This window comes from Petaurus breviceps, unplaced genomic scaffold, assembly GCF_028583685.1.
Source record: "Petaurus breviceps papuanus isolate PSGF00001 unplaced genomic scaffold, PetGlider_PUasm1.0 229, whole genome shotgun sequence".
Taxonomy (NCBI): domain Eukaryota; kingdom Metazoa; phylum Chordata; class Mammalia; order Diprotodontia; family Petauridae; genus Petaurus; species Petaurus breviceps.
The window spans coordinates 9,505,860-9,523,330 of record NW_027185903.1 but is presented as its reverse complement, the minus strand read 5'-3'; the positions used below and the strand labels follow the sequence as shown (position 1 = coordinate 9,523,330).

The 17,471-nt window shown below is 35.5% G+C and overlaps 1 protein-coding gene across 4 annotated transcripts in view; it reads left to right on the top strand.

Annotated features, from left to right (window-relative positions):
• Positions 1-17,471, top strand: part of RICTOR (RPTOR independent companion of MTOR complex 2) — a 172,575-nt gene that overhangs the window by 119,501 nt on the left and 35,603 nt on the right. For 3 of the 4 annotated variants that reach the window (XM_069096192.1, XM_069096190.1, XM_069096194.1), the window contains 12 exons: positions 1,092-1,257; positions 1,568-1,669; positions 1,831-1,877; positions 5,232-5,367; positions 10,630-10,829; positions 11,049-11,175; positions 11,981-12,145; positions 12,327-12,403; positions 13,055-13,133; positions 15,270-15,379; positions 15,615-15,702; positions 17,078-17,170. In XM_069096192.1, the coding sequence (XP_068952293.1) occupies positions 1,092-1,257; positions 1,568-1,669; positions 1,831-1,877; positions 5,232-5,367; positions 10,630-10,829; positions 11,049-11,175; positions 11,981-12,145; positions 12,327-12,403; positions 13,055-13,133; positions 15,270-15,379; positions 15,615-15,702; positions 17,078-17,170 (1,390 nt within the window). The remainder of the gene's footprint in view (positions 1-1,091; positions 1,258-1,567; positions 1,670-1,830; positions 1,878-5,231; positions 5,368-10,629; positions 10,830-11,048; positions 11,176-11,980; positions 12,146-12,326; positions 12,404-13,054; positions 13,134-15,269; positions 15,380-15,614; positions 15,703-17,077; positions 17,171-17,471) is intronic. The other variant, XM_069096191.1, reaches the window with a different exon arrangement.

Genomic DNA, 17,471 nt, shown 5'->3' with positions numbered 1-17,471 from the left:
CTGCAGCTTCGGTGCCTCCGCCACCTCTTGCTCTGGGGACAGAGGCCAGACCACGTCCTTCCTTTCCAACAGACTTCCACAGTGACCTTTTACTTTCTTTTTTTGCATTTATGGGTTGAAAAGTCTTGAAACCTCCACAGCTGCTGGTGATTCACTCTCCTGAAGCCTGCTCTGGCCACTGCTGCCTCTCTGGGGCCAAAACCAGGTGGCTCATGGGGGACTGCACTCAGCTCCCAGCGTGCTGCGATGAACCCTTTCTGTCAGCCTGCCAGGCTGCCCTCAGCAGGAGATTTGTTTCGCTCTGTCACTTTGTGGTTTCTGTAGCTTCTAAAATTTGTTTAGAGTCATATTTTATAGGTATTTGAGATGGTTGTTGGAGGAGGTTATGGAATTTCCTGCTTCTACTCTGCCATCTTGGCTCTGCTCCCCAACAATAATAATGTTTGAAGAAAAGAAATAACTAGTAATGAAGAATTTGATTTTTTATGTTTATCATCTTAAATATTGTAAACATGAAACCAAAATTGTATTATAGGTATGGATAGCTCTCTAGATTCTCAGTACTGAAATAGGTATAGACAAAATTTTCAAAAACAAGAAAGCTACACTATATCACTAGAGTTGCAGTACTCAAAACTTAGACAAGGAGGAATTTGAGGGAGCTAGGTTAAAGGGGGAAGGTAAGCTGGGTTTGTAGAGCTTTACCATAGGGAACTGGGGATTCATATCAGCCTGGTTCCATTTGTGGTTTCCTCAACCAAATTTTAAAAACTAAAATGATCGTTCTGTGGCACTTGGTACTGCACTTTATATTTGTTTTCTAGTTCAGTTCCACATCTATCACCTATCACTCTTCCAAGAAGTAGTCTACATTTTTAGAGCTAAAAGTATGAGTCAGGATCAAGACAAAATCAGGGAAATAGCATTAGTGACTTTATGGAAATCCAAAGAAAAATGTGACCCCATAATTTTTTAATTAACTATCTCTTGCCTTAAAATTGTGCATACTATGGTCTAATTTACCATAATAACAACTTTTAAGGATTTATGCTTTGTTATAGTAATAACTACAAATTTTTTTTCCTTATTAGGCGAGCCAGTGCAGCTCTGAACTGCTTAAAACGCTTTCATGAGATGAAGAAACGAGGGCCTAAGCCTTATAGTCTTCATTTAGATCACATTGTTCAGAAAGCAATGGCAACACACCAAAAAAGGGATCAGTACCTCCGAGTTCAGAAAGATATTTTTGTTTTGAAGGTATTTATGTAAAGCCTGAATTTAAGTCATTTTGACTTGTGACATTTCTTAATTGAAACTGCATATATAATTTTATTTGAATATTATTTTGATTTTCATAATTCTAATTTATTTTCTTTCTGTGGGAAGCATTTAGAATATTTTAACTTTGATAGTTTTTAGATGCCATTTTGACATATGTGATTGAATTATATCATACTTAAATGATTGGGGGGTGAAGGGCACATTGCAAATTTGTTTTTTATTTTTTTATGTTTATCTGATTAATTTGCTGCAAAATGATTTTCCTTCCTACTTTCTAATGGTTCAGGATACAGAGGAAGCACTTATGACCAATCTTAGAGACAGCCAAGTTCTTCATCATAAAGAGAATCTTGAATGGAATTGGAATCTCATAGGCACCATTCTTAAGGTAGGACAGAGAATTTTGTGATTTGATGAAGTGGATTTAAGTATATACTTCTTATTGCTTCAGATCCTGTTTTTGATTGTTGGTTTTTATTGCCTCCATAAATATTTAGGAATTAATGGTTTAAAAGACAGTTTCTACATAATCCATTATCTTTTTTCTAGTGGCCAAATATAAATCTAAGAAACTATAAGGATGAACAATTACACAGGTATGTAAGAACTACATAAATTCACTACTTGGGGAGTGTTACCCCATAGTTATTAAAATTAGTCATTCAGTATCATATACAACTTATATTCATTTCTTTTATAACTAGGAAGTGTGTAGGCTCTTTTGTAGCATCACTGTGGGGAAGTTCCCTACACTGATGAAGCCACAATACCCCAGTATAATATTTTGATTGGAACAGACAAATTGACTAATTTGGTCATAATGAGGTATTTTTTTCATTGACAAAAAGGTTATGTTTTGTCTGCTTCGTGTGAACTTCGTTTTTAATTTTAAAATTCAGAAAATTTCCTCTATGTCTTGAAAATGTACAGTTTTTATATAAGTTTTACTACCAACTAACCATTTTAGTTTAGTCATTCACTAATCTGAACTTCTCAGACTAAGAGACCTTCGCAGAGTATTGTAGACTAGCATGTCAAAATAATGATAACAGGCACTCAGTGTTTATTAATTTTGATCATGATTTGTTAGATTATTTCCAGCTTGGCTTCCTCCATATATCACCAAAGCTGGTCACTGTTTTTAACCTGCCCACATAGCTACATATTGTTCTGTCTTTGAGTTGATTTGTTTGCAACCTTTAACCACCCGGTTCTTTTTTCCATCCTTTACCTCCAGTCCCAAAGACCAGCCTTCCTTTTTTCCTGAAGAGTCTGGTAGTTGATGGAAGTCTCAGGTGATCAGGGCAGAATTTAGGAGCCACTCATCTAAATTGTTCTGTAGACAGTACACAAAACTTTTATTAGAAAAGGTGAAGTTCAGTTAGTCTAAGCGATTTTGAGGTAGGGGGACTTTCAATATTACTTTTAAGATTTTCTTCAATATAAAGGCACATTTTTAATAATTTAAATTTTTCCATCAAGTTTTAGTGATTATAATGATATATATGAGACATTCATGTCATTGACATTTTTTGGTTAATTATAAATAATAAAAATAATAGCTATAATTTATATAGTACTTCAAAATTTGCAAAGCCCTTTACATACATTCTCATTTGATTCTCAGGACACCCTGGGAGATTGGTGCTAATATGATTTTCATTTCACAAGTGAGGGGTTGAGAGGTATAGTGACTTTGACAAAGTAACAACTAGGAAGTGTCAGAGAGAGAATGAAAATTTGGCTCTTCCTGACTCCGAGTCGAATTCTTTATCCATTACTACACTTAGCAAACATTCCCTGCACTAGTGATACTTAAATCTGAGAAATATATGTACTAACATTGTACTGCAGAACATAGCAATTAATGAAAATGGATATTAATATCTTTTTTACATCCCAGTTATTTCCCAGTGTGCCCTTCCCACTCAGAATCCTATCTTGTAAAACTAAGATTCAGAACCTAAGACACACACAGTTCAGGAAAACCAATTGATCTCTTATAACAAAAGAAATGGCACTTAAGATTATTTTAGCTGAGAATAGCATTAATAAAATACTTTAAGCATCTGTGATCTTTGTGTAGGGAATTCTCAGTATTGAACCTCTATCAATGCATGTCACAACCCCTATGACTTAGATAAGTTCTAGGAGGTTGCCTAAGGTTAAGTGATTTGCCCAGGGTCATACAGGTAGTAAGTGTCATAGAGGGTTGTGAACCCAGTTCTTATTGCCTCTTAAGCCAAGCATTATAAACATTATAATTATGTTGAATTTCTTTGATAAAATAAACTATAGTAATGATCAAATTAAAATATATCAAATTAACTTGTTTTGATTTTTTGCTAACTTACTAACCATGGAAACCAAGAAATCATAGAATTTTTAAACTTGCTTTACTGTTATGTAGTTTGATATGATTTTGTAGAGTCATGGGGAAAACATCTCCCGTACTACATAGGAAGATTGACTTTTAAGTCCCCAATAATTTACTCCCTCCTCTATCCAGTTTCATCTACTGGCTTTATAATCCCTGGGATTTTTTAGCCAAGGTTTTTTCAGCTTTGTAGTTTCTTTCATGTATTTTGTCAAAAAAATTCTCAGGTTACAGTGGTAGCATTTAGAGTGAACTCTGCTACTTAGCATTTTTATTAGTAACTTGTATAAGTAAGTAGATGGCACATCTGTCAAATTTGCAGCTAGGCAGATAAAATTAATAGGAATAACTGATGCTGGCAAACAGTAAAGATCCAAAAAGATCTTAACTTTAGAATATTGGGCTGATTTTTATCTGATGAAACAGGGATAAATGAAAAACCTTAATACGTGGTTTCAAAAAATCATTTTCACAAATACAAAATGAAAAAGCCTTGTCAACTCTGAAATGAAGGTCTCAGGGTTAGAGGAGAAGGCAGGGAGGGGAGGGTACTGTGAGCTCAACACGATTTAGCAGTATGATTTAACTGTGCCCAAAATGAATTCAATCTTAAATTGCATTTTAAGAATCCTCTTGCCCTAGTTAGAGATAGACACTCTATTTCTAGAGTATTTGTTCAATTTTGGGTGCTACTATTTAGAAAGAATATTGATAAACTAGGAATTGTCTATAGTAGGGTAGTCAAGAAGGGCCTGGAAGTCAAACTGTATAAAATTCATTCGAAGGAACTGAGTATCTTTATTTAGCCTGTAAAAAAGATTTGGAGGAGTACATGATGACTGTCCTTAAGTATTTAAAAGACTATCTTATGAAAGAGGGTTTCAACTTGTTCTAAATAGTCTCAGCTGGCAGAACTAGAAGTAGTGGTTAGAAGTTGCAAGGAAACCATTTTAGGCTTAATGTAAGGAAAAACTTCAAAAAGTAGAATTTAATGCTTTGTTAAGTTTTCCCTCTTTTTCAGGTCTTCATGTAAAGGCTAGTGATTGGCCTCTGAGGTCCCTGATTTTGTAAACTACTTTTTAGGATTTATACCAAAGGGTATCTTGATGGAATAAAACTATTGGTCCTTTTTATTTCCTTCTCATCCTTTTATTCATAATGGTCTATCACAGGAACATAAAATTTATGGTTGAGGAGAATTTTAGAGTTAGGAGTATATAACTGTTTTTGTATGCCTCAGAATCCTAAGAATGGTTTATATTTTTAAATAAAGTTTTATTGTATTTACAAATATAAAAACCATTCTTAGTTCATTGGGCCATACAAAATAGGTGATAGACCAGATTTGGTCCTCAGGATATAATTTGGAGATCTCTAGTCAAGTTCACTTTCTACATTTTACAGTGGAAGGAATAGGCTTAGAGAACTCAATGATTTTCCCCAGTAAGTAGCAGAATTAGGATTTGGTCTCATGCCTTCTATCAACATGGCCTTTTATCTACTACAGATTGTTTTAGATTTAGAATAATTATTCCATTGTAAGAAAATATTAACTTTCTGATCTTGATCTTAGGTTTGTACGACGACTACTCTATTTTTACAAGCCCAGCAGCAAATTATATGCCAATTTGGATCTGGATTTTGCCAAGTCCAAGCAACTCACAGTTGTGGGTTGCCAGTTTACAGAATTTCTTCTTGAGTCTGAAGAGGTGAGATATTTTTTTACTCTGAATATTTACCAGATTATATGATTATGCTTTCCCAAGGTAAGGAAAGCACTAGTTTTAATTTAACTATTCAGAGTCAAGTTTAAGGGAGACTATAAGAATATAAACTGTAAGAATTTCTGCTGTCCATGTAAAGCTAAGTCCAAAAACCTCTAGAAGATTTTTTTACAAAGGTTGGATTCTGTGAACATTCAACTTGGCAACTTTTACTTGCTTTGAAATCTGTGAGCATACCAATTATAGAAACAACTGTTCGTGAAGAATCTTATGGTACTTCCCCTACACAAAGTATCTTCCATCATTTTGCTTCCTTTATTAACTTTCATGCCCACTTGTCTTCTCACCTAATGAGAAACCAGGGAAACAATCTAAAGGTGGGAGCAGAGAAACAAAGTTTTGTAAGTATGGTTGTTGACAAGGGTAATGTAGACCCAAGTCTCATTGAAGAGATAATTTCCAATTGGGTTTAACTCTGCCACTCTTGATTCTTTTCTCTTTGCCATAATACTGTATAACCCTGTAGTATAATTTTTTATGTAGTAAATTATCTCTTCATTCCTGGTCAGAAAAGTTCTTAGAAATGGAAATGACTTTTCTGCTTCTCCCCACTTGAATGTTAACTCCTTCAGGTCCAGGAATGTTTTTAGTTTTGGATATTTAACCTCAGCTTGAATCTTTCCAATAAGATGAGTACCTGTCTGGGAGGGCAGGGTCTTAGAATCATCCTTCCTGGATCAGCCCTTGATCCCTCTCAGCACTCTCTGTGCCTCTTGCAGCTCTACCTCCACCAGTCATCATATCTAATCCTCCCCTCATCTCGGCTTCCTGCTGCACACACCCTGGGAGGCCTCCACTGTGAGGCTGAACCCTTAGTTATAATTATAACCCACCTGAACTCAGTCCTCAATGAACTGCCCAGTCATACCCACCCTATGCCAGTAATTCTAAATACCCCCCCCTCACCATGTCACCACTGTGCTATGCCTGCTTCATAGATAACAAACTTGCTTTTATTTTAAATCTTTTTCTTTCTCATTTTTTCCATCTTCTTGCACTGAGACTAGGCCACTTATTCCAGTACTGATTATACTTCTCTTCCCGCTCCCCCAAAGCCTACTCGCTGATAGAGCTGAGAGAGTTGGAATATTCTTTGCTCCCTACTTAACACTTTTAGGCTCTCCTTTTAGGTTCATTCCATCTGTTTTTACTATGCAAACAAGATTTTGGTAGCTGTTACCTATTGACTGCTAGAATTCTTCTCTTCCCCTCTAATGTCTGGCTCCTAAATTCATACTAGAGCACTTCATTACACATATTGATACTTTCAAAAGCACCTTTACCTTCCATTTCCACAGCTTGCTCATTTCATATGACCTTCTCTACCTCATCTTAACTACGTGCAGAAATGGTCATTTCCTTGATCTTGCCATCACCCACAAGTGTTCTTTTACCATGTTTATCAACTTTCAAATTCTCTAATCTCTCCACACTGTCCTCTTGGGTCGCTTATCAAATTGTTGATTATGCCCTGCCAAGCCTCAGCCTTGGATCACTCCACCATTCACCACTTTTGCTCCTACATACTTGCTGATAAACAAAGCTGGAGAAAATCATGAAAATCTCCTGACGGGGTTAACTACAGATTTGTATTACATGACCTCAACTGACCTTTCATTGCTGTTAGGCAGTCCTATTCTTGTTTGTCAACTCACTGTCCTGCTTTTACACAGCAACTCTTCTAAAATGTTTCAGTCTTCCTCAGTCATCTTATGGCTCCTCTTCTCTCCACCCTCTCAGCTGAAAACCTTGCCTCATATTTCTTTCAGAAATTTTAACCCTTTATCTGGGACTTTCCTCCTTATTTCACATCACTTAGATGCCTTCTGCCACTCTCTTCTCTTTCACTCCATTCTCACATAAAGAGGTAATCTTTCTCCTTTGCCAAGACAAACCCTTCAACCTGCACAAATTATCTTATTCCAACCCATCTTTCCTTCTGTCATTCATACTCTCATTAACCTTTAATCTCTCCTTATGTTTCCCTGCTCCCAAGTCTCACCGTACTAAAAAAAAAAAAATTGTTCTATCCGTCCCCCTCCAGCTACCTGTAATATCTCTCCTTATTCTAAACACTTTATTCAAGAAGGTGCCTCCATTTCCTTTCAGTCTCTTCCTGACTCTGCAGTCTGGCTTTTGACCTCATCATTAAACTTTAACTGCTCTCTATAGTAACCATGATGCTTTAACAAATCTAATGGCCTTTTCTCAATCCTTATCTTTGGCTGCCTGTCCGTAGCCTTCGATACTATCATCTGCTTCTTCTCGATACTCTGTTTCCTCTAGATTTTTGTAACACTGTTCTCTCTTGGTTTTCCTGTCTGTTTGATTCCTCCTCAATATCCTTTACTGGATCTTCTTCCCGTACCACTTTCACACGTGAAGAGGTGGTCTTTGTCCTGCCTAAGGCAAACCCCTGTACACACACTCATCTACTGACATTGACTTTCTTATTCACAACTCTCAAGAGATGCTCTGCTTAACTCCCTACTTTTTCAATGACTAAAAAAAATCTCCTATTGCCCAGATACTTTCTACCACTTCAGTTCTGCCCACACTCACTAACCATAAGTATACCCCAGGCCTCCATCCTGGGCCTTCTTCTCTTCTCCCTCTATATTTACTTGGTCTCATCAGTCCCATTGATTCTTTTATCTATGTTGATGATTCTCAAATCTACTTATTTACCCCTATCCTCTCTTCTGATCTCTGGACTCACCTTTCCAACTGCCTATTGGATATATTACACTGGAAGGCCTATAGCCATAATACTCAACATGTTCAAAAACTGAACACATTGTTCTTCCCCTTTAAGCCTTCCTCTCTTCCTAATCTCCCTTTTGCTGTGGGCTGTATCTCCATCCTCCTTGTCACCCAGGCTCACAATTTAAGTGTTACCCTTGACTCCAAAATCTCTCACTCCCCACATCCAATCTTTTTTTTTTTTTGGCTTTTTGGGGGGCAGTTGGGGTTAAGCAACTTGCTCAAGGCCACATGTCTAGTTTTTCTGTTAAGTGTCTGAAGCCGGCTTTGAACTCAGATACTCCTGACTCCAGGGCTGGTGCTCTATTCACTACACCACCTAGCCGCTCCCCTCCCCTTCCCCATATCCACTCTTTTGCCAAGTCTTGTTGAGTCTTATCTCCAGAATATTTCTTGTAATTACTCTCCTTTGTTACTGTAACCACCCTCGTGCAGGCCCTACTATTACAGTAGCTTACTGATTGGTCTCCTTTCCTCAAGTTTCTTTCTTCTCATTCCAGTCCATTCTCCATTAAACTGTCAAATAGACCTTCCTCAAGCATAGGATAGACCATTTCACTCATTTAACTCCAGCAGCACTTTGTTACTTCCAGGATCAAAGTTAAAATCATTTTTTGACATTTAAAGCATCCTGACCACTTGATAGTTTTCTTGTCTCCTTACACCTTACACCTCCAACCATGTGTTCTGTAAATCCAGTGACATTGGCATCCTTGCATGCCCAAGACACTCAATTTCCTGATTCTGGACATTTTCACTGGTGGGCCTCCCCCCAAATTTGGAATGCTTTCTCTCATCTCCAATCCCTTGACTTTCTTCTGGTCCCAGCAGAAGTCCTACCTTGTACAACAAGACTTTCTTGAGCCTTCTTAGTGAAAATGCCTTTCTTCTGTTACTTAGCTCCAATTTATCCTCTTTGTACATAGTTGTTTGCATGTTGTCTTCCCACATTAGACTGAGTTCCTTGAAAGCACAGAATATTTTTTGTATATCTTTCTATTCCCAGTGTTTAGCAAATGACTGCCACATACTAGGCACTTAAATATTTTTTTGACTTAACCTGGAAGGTGGTGAAAAAGATGGTTAACAGTGCCTGAAATATAATAAATGCCAGATAATACCAAACAAGGCATCATAAAGTAATATTAATATGGTCTTTTGTATACCAAACTGGGTTGATATTGTTGATGGAAGTTGATACATGATTATTTTTCAATAGTATTTTTTCATGTTTGAAACATTCAGTGAGTTCCATGTGACAAAAAATATATTAAAAGTCCTAAGTCTTAAAAGTACTAAGTAAATATGCTTACTGCTTCTTGATTAAGAGTAATTTTATTAATATAGCAAGTTAGACTTAAATGGGCTTAGAAAAAAATTATCCTAAGATTCCCTGATGAGAAATGAGAAAATTAAAGTAACATCTTGGTTGTAATAAGACTTTTGTATTTGGCAGTAAGATAAGAAAATACAGTTTATTGCATATTTCTTTAAACCAGATACACATATTGTTACTGGTTCACAATCAAGGAAGTGTTATCATATATCAGTTACATAAAATTGACTTGCTGCTCCAGTTTATAACTTAGCACTTAACTTCAATGAAACTGATAGGAAATTGTATTTGTTAATGTTGTAGTATTTCACAACAGAACAGTTTCCAAGACAGTTTTAAGATACTAATGATTAAACTAATTTTTCCTTCACTAATTCATGAATTAGTATACTTGAGTAAAAACTGATTTGATATTGGAAGGAAGATTCTATTTTTTCCTTTTAAGTTTTTCCATGCTTATTTCATTAGAAATATTACTATATGTTCAGGATAAATATAGACTAAAAATCTGAGAAAATTGTTTTGTTTTTTAGTAACTAATTGTTCCCACTTGAGTATAGCAGGATATCTGCTAAAAAGTATAGGCCTCTGGTGGCACTATGGCTAGAACCCTGGGCCTGGTGTCAGGAAGACCTAAGTTCAAATCCAGTCTTAGATACTTACTATCTGTGTGACCCTATGAAAATCACTTATAAGCTGTTGGATTCAGTTTCCTCAAAAATGGAGATAGTAATAATAGTCAAGGATGACAAGGTGGATGAGTACACTCATCTACCTCCTATTGTTATTGTCAGGATCCAGTAAGATAATATATAGTAGGTCCTATAGTAATGCTTAGTCCCTTCTTACTTCCCCTTGCTAATATCTGATTTTTTTGGTCAATTAGGCTCTCTTGATTTTTTTTTTTCATTTGTTTTGACCCTCTCTCTTTCCCTCTCCTTCTGTCTTAACTCCTTCGTGCTGCTCCCCTTCTCAATTTTCTTAGAATTTTTAAAAAATTTATTTGTACTTAAGATAACTTTCTACTAAGGAGCATTACTTGTTTTTCTAACTCTATTTTCTCATTTCATTATTCCTCTTTTCTTTAGGATGGGCAAGGATACTTAGAAGAACTAGTAAAAGATATTGTTCAATGGCTGAGTTCCTCATCTGGAATGAAACCTGAACGAAGCCTTCAGAACAATGGTTTACTGAGTACCCTTAGTCAACACTACTTTTTATTTATTGGAACACTTTCCTGTCATCCTCATGGAGTTAAAATGCTAGAAAAATGCAGTGTATTTCAGTGGTGAGTATCCTACATTTTATTTTTCATATCTGATCAAACTTATTTTTTCTTCCAGGTTAAAAAAAAAACTTTTGATTTTGTGTTTGGTTAAAATGTGCATCTGGTCACTTAAACGTTTTAAAATTCTTTGATATTTCAGCTCTTGTTTGCTGTGCGTTACTCTGTTTCACATATGAAATAGATTCTAATATCTTTATTTTTTTTTCACTTTCTCATTAGTCTTCTTAATCTTTGTTCCTTGAAGAACCAAGATCACTTATTGAAACTAACAGTTTCAAGTTTGGACTATAGCAGAGATGGATTGGCCAGAGTTATCCTTTCCAAAATCCTAACAGCAGCTACTGATGTGAGTATAACTTAGCAAAGAAAATGCATTTTATGAAAAGCCATAAAAACAAAATCAACTTAAAATCAATTGGAAATACTGGAAGTACTGATTAATGGTTGTGATCACCTTAGTAACTTGTCCATTCCTTCTTCCTACTTCTAAAGCACTTGAAGTGAAATCTATCATGTAGTTCCTAACATGTGGTGTTTCACATACTGTCTTTGCAGTGGCTGGCCCCTATGTCCATAATGCACTCCTTACCCTCTTCTACTTCTTAAAATTTAAAATTTCTAACTTCCTTTAGAGTTCAGCTCAGATGCTTTCTTCTACAAGATGTTACTTTTCCTGATGCCTCTCAACTCCTAGAGCTCTCCTTCCCCAAATTACTTTGTTTTTATTTAACATATGTGTATGTATGTGTGTATACGCGTTTTCTAATTGGATAAAATGTAAGCTCCCTGATTACAGATTTCTTTTTTTAACTTTGTATCCCTAGCATCTGACACACTATACCTGGTAGATAGTAAACTCTTTATATTTGTTCATCATGATGAAGCAGTAATAAGACTGGTATATCGAAAGAGAATTCTTAATTTGCTTCATTGGACACATGGTATAGGGGATAAAATATCTTCTTAGCAGAAATTATAATCATCCTTAACACTTTTTTTGAGTCAACTGAAGTATTTCAATGCAGGAGATCAACACAGTGATAAAGTGATTGGGTATTTCTCATTAAGATGATGTGAAGTCACATTCTTGATTTAAAGGAAGAAAGACATGCATGTTTAATAAGTTTATCATTTTTTTTTCCCATTTGCAGGGCTGCAGGTTGTATGCAACAAAACATTTAAGAGTATTATTAAGGGCCAATGTAGAGTTCTTCAGTAACTGGGGCATTGAATTGCTAGTGACCCAACTGCATGATAAAAATAAAACTATTTCCTCTGAAGCTCTTGATATCTTAGATGAAGCTTGCGAAGACAAGGTGAATATTTCCTTTTGGTTATGAAATATTTAAGTGTGGATAAGAAAAATTTCGTGATTTTTAAAATAATGAGATTGTTTTGTAACTAAATTTACTTTTCAACTTAAGCAAAGGATTTATTAAGCTAATTCCTAATAATCAGTTATCTTGTACAATTGATAATTTGTCTGTTTCTTTTTAGGCCAATCTTCATGCTCTCATCCAAATGAAACCAGCTTTATCTCATCTTGGAGACAAAGGTTTGCTTCTCCTTCTTAGGTAAATATTAAGCAAGGGTTTTCTTTTCCTTTTTTGGGGGGGAGGGATGGCTGTTGTGTTGGGATTTTTTTTTTTAACTTTCATCACTTATATTGATCCTTATAGCACATGAATAATAAGACTGAATCTAAATAGGAAAATTAGCAAGTAGTTTGCTATATTTTGAAAATAAGACATATTTCAAGATTTTGAGTTTCTATTCAGTATTAAAAATGCTTCTTTGTCTTCATATACTCCTCCTTTCTTATTTTTTTTTCTTTTCACTCTTCTTTTTCTTACCATGTACTCTGATATATAATCAGAGAGGTACTCAGTGGGTTGTACTGAGACTACTAGGTAGGAAATCTGATTTTATGTCCAATAGCTATATGACTTTAGATGAATCATTTAGTCTATTTAAACCTCTATTTCCTCATTTGGAAAATGACGTGCTTGGGTCATTTAATTTCCAAGGTTAACTGTAGCTCTTAAATGCTATGACTATGATCTCATTTATCTATTTGCAAAGAATTTTCAAAGTATTCTAGGATTAAAGGTATTATACAAATGGAAGAATCCTCAGTTTCTTAGTTATGTAGGATATATCTCTTAAATATAGCCCTTTATAAATTCTGGGTATTGAATCTTTAATTTCTTCTGTTACTTTTATAGATTTCTCTCTATTCCAAAGGGATTTTCCTATCTTAATGAGAGGGGTTACGTAACAAAGCAAATGGAAAAATGGCAAAAGGTAACATTTAATTGCAGGAAATAAAAGTTTTCAAATGTTGGGGGTGGGGAAGATACAGTGTTAAGTTAGATATATTTAGAAGGCTTTAAACAATCTTTGTCATGTATTGCTATAATTAACATTGGGTTTCATGCCACAGCAATTGATATTAAATTTCCATAATTCCAGATTTCTGAATTTACAAAAATATATATTCATACAGAGATGGTTTTTCTTGTTTTTATAGTCAGCAGGGGCACAAACATTCCTCATAAAAACTTTATCATGTTCCTTTTTTTTCCCCAAATTTTATTTTAGACTCAAACACCAGAACACAGATAAAGAATAGAAAAAAGAAAAACATATCATAAACTTAAATATTGGAACTTAAATACAGTTAGAAAGAAATAAAAATTTGTCATGTGCAAAAAGCAGAACATGAGAAGTTTCAAAAGATGTAACAAGTTTTCATTTCAAGAAAACATATATGATAAATAATACTTCTTATGTTGAAAATTGTCCATCTTTGCTTCCTTGTGAGTTTCCTTGTTTTCTGCTGTGCACTTTTTAAACTTTGTTCTTTTTTTCCCCTCCCCCCAAACCCTCCCAGAAGGCCACAATAAAGTTTAAATATGTTTCTCTATAGCTTTAGATATATACGTATCCCCACTCCCCAGAAGGCTACAATAAAGTTTGGATATGTTTCTCCATAGCTTTAGATATATACATACCCATATACATACATAAAAACATATATAGACATATACATTCCCAAACCTATTATGTTCATGTTCTTTTTTTTTTTTCTTATTTATGACTCACCATTTCCTTTATTTGTACAAAGTAATGAATAATCCTACCCTGGCTGGGGGGAAAAAAAAGGGTGGTTTTAGCTTTAAAAAAGTCCTTCTGTCCTGAAGCATCTATTTTGAAGGCTTGGGACTAGCAGCTTCAGCCCCAGCATCTTTGGGTTTGGACTCTGCTGGAATTGGACCTGGCAGCCTTGGAATCAAACTTGGCGACCTGAGGGTCAGACTTGGTGGCCTTAGCATCAGATTTGATGGCCTTGGGGCCAGATTTGGTAGCCTTGGGATCTGATTACTAACCTTGGCAGCAGACTTGGCAGCCTTGAGGTCAGTGGGCTTGGCAGCCTTGGGATCAGTGGGCTTGGTAGACTTAGGGTCAGTGGTTCTGGCAACCTTGGAGGCAGGCTTCGTGATCCTAGAGCCTGGACGTTTGATGCTGATCCTAGGACCTGGACGCTTGGTAGCCATCTTGTGGCCAGCATGCCGGGCACTGGCCTTGGGGATCTTGGGCCTGAGGAGCTTGGCTTTGGAGGCCTTGGTGCTCAGGGCCTTGATGGCCTCTGCTCGGACCTTGATGGCTTTGGTGTTGTTTGGCATGCATCTTCTTTAGCCCCTTCTTGTTGTGTTTCTTGGCAAAGCACATGTTTCTCAGAAACTTGGGGTCAGCCCCTTTCAAAGACTCGTATCTCTGTGACCTAAGTTTCTTGATTCCATTTCTGTGCCATTTTCGTGATTGGTTGTGGGTGGTTTGGTTCTTAAACTTAGCCATCTTTACACCACAGCCTGCTTTAACAGGTACTCCACCAACCGGAAGAGGCCAAAGGGAGAGAGAGAAAAAAGTATGCTCATGTTCTTAATGGCCTTAAAGTCATTATACGATTATACATGTTTTTTTTTATGGTTTCTCTTTCCCTACAAAGGGAATAACTGAATAGTCATTTTATGCCAAAGTACATAAATTCCTCTCCTAAGCTAAGGAGGTGAGAAACCCAATAAAGCAAATGTAGCAATGTTGACAGAATTCACTTTAGGCTAATAATTTACATAAGTCTCTATGGTAAAGAAGTTTCTACTTAGGCGTGAAAAATAGGCACAAATTCTTTGTGCAGCAGGTTGAAGAAATTAAAAATTTTGGCCATTTTCTAGGTCTATTTCTTTACTTTTGCCATGTTCCCTTTAGGATGTCTTTAAGAATGTAACAAATGAGCAACATTTGGAAACATATAGGGACTTAAGAATAACAAACAAACGGAAAATTTGCATATTTGTATGAATTCTTCAAGTGTTTTAAATACTTACTATAGTCTTTTCTATTGGCAATATGTAGTACTAATACTGTGTTACCTTTTAGGAATACAATTCAAAATATGTTGAATTAATTGAGGAACAACTTAATGAAGCACTTACAACCTATCGCAAACCCGTAGATGGTGATAACTATGTTCGTCGGAGTAACCAAAGGTATCATCATCCTTACAGAAATAAATTCATACATCAATAACTAAATCTAATTTGTAATAAGCTAATTTCTTTTCTCTTTTTATTTCTATATATCTTGTTAATTGTGTATTAAATGTAAAGCTCATTAGGCAAATATGTCTAATTTTCTATGACTAATAATATTAGTGATGTTTTTAATTAGAGCCTCCTTAGAATGGATCAAATAGGTTTTATCATATCATTTTTGTCAAACTAGATTACAGCGACCACATGTCTACCTGCCCATACACCTTTACGGACAACTGGTACACCACAAAACAGGATGTCATTTGTTGGAGGTACAGGTAAAATTTTAATTACATTGTAGATTGCTTATAGAGCATGGCTGATTTTAAAAATGCAAGTTTGTGAAGATATGAATATTAAATAGCAGTAAATTAAGTGGAATAATTAGGACGGTGTTCCGTGACCAATCAAAAACATTAACACTCTTAATTTGAACAAATTTCTACATTTCACTATTTGCAATATTCATCTCAGTATCGATATAGTTAGGGGGCGGCCAGGTGGCTCAGCGAGTAAGAGCTCCTGGCCCCAGCGTTGGGAGACCCGGGATCGGTTCTGGCCTCAGATACTTGGCACTCACACAAAATAACTGGCTGTGTAACCTTGAGCAAGTTATTTAACCCCAATTGCTTAAAAAAAAAAATATATATATATATATATATATATAGTTATGGATACAGATAAAACTTGGTTCTGAATTTTCATTTCATTCTCAATATAGAGAATCCCTGAATAAGAAAACTCTACCAATACAGGGCATCTTCTCTACATCATATAGTCTTGGAAAGTTTCCTGGGAGCACTTAATAGTTAAGTGACTTGCCCAGGAGCACATAGCCATATAGTGTCTGAGCATGGGACACATCTTCCTGGATCAAATGCCTGTTGCTGTCCATTATCCCACTCACACACGTTCCTCCCCCTTCCCCCCACACCCTTGTGGATATGTATGCATGCATATTAGTTCAAGTGTGTGTATAGATGTATTATGTATATACATATATTATAATGCAATTGTCATTCTTTAAAAGGCAGATATATTGCCTAAATTTATTTTATTTTATTTTTTATTACAAATTACAATTAAAATTGCCTAAATTCCTAAATAAAGGAACCATAAATATATATTGTGCAGAAATTCACCAGACATGCATGTGTGTTTGTATGTATACGCATATCTGTGAGGTATATGGGGTTAGGCACATGTGAGTGATTTTTGTGCATTTTTGTTACATTTGTATTACTAATGCATCTGCATGTGACTTCTTGCATGGCCAGACCAACCTCTGTTTGGGTGATTGTTTGTGCTTTATATTTATGGAACAATAGTAAAATATGTGAGAGAATCCATCTATAAAAAGCCCGTTTGAAAGACTAGGCCATAAAGAGATAACAGAAGAAAATTGAAGAGAATGGGATGAAAATAAGAGGAATTTGTGAGGTAGTTGTGAAAAAGGTCACTAGAAATTAAAAAGAATTCCTAAGAAACCAGCTCCTTACCTTGATATTTGAAATTTGAAAAACTTATTTTGTTTAGTATCTTTTATGTAACCTAGCATAAAATTTATGAAAATAACTTAAAATTAGAAGTTAATAGCAGTAAAGGAAACCTAGTATATTGTTGTTAAGTGTTTTTCCTTGCTTTCCTATCTAGAGTGTTGTTCCAGATCTCAGTTATACTATTCGTTCACCAATGTTGGATAAGTGGGAAGGAGTTAAGCAGCTGAAAGCAGCCCTTTGGGCCTTGGTTAGTACTTAATTAATATGTGATAAATTTGTGATACCTTTGCCATTTCTTAGATTCTGTATTTTTTTTTCCTTTAACAGTATGTTGTCTTATATAGATTTCATTGGAATTTCTATTATTGGTCTTAATGTTCCAAGACAAAAACTTTCTCCACTGATTTAAATGTTATGTTCATTCTGAAAAGCAGATCCTTTCACAATAAATCTTTTTTGAAGATTTTGGTTTTGCCTGGGAAAGAACTTTTTTTTTGTTTGTTTTAATTCATCTGTCATCAGGGGTTTGTTGCATTTGTCTTATAGAA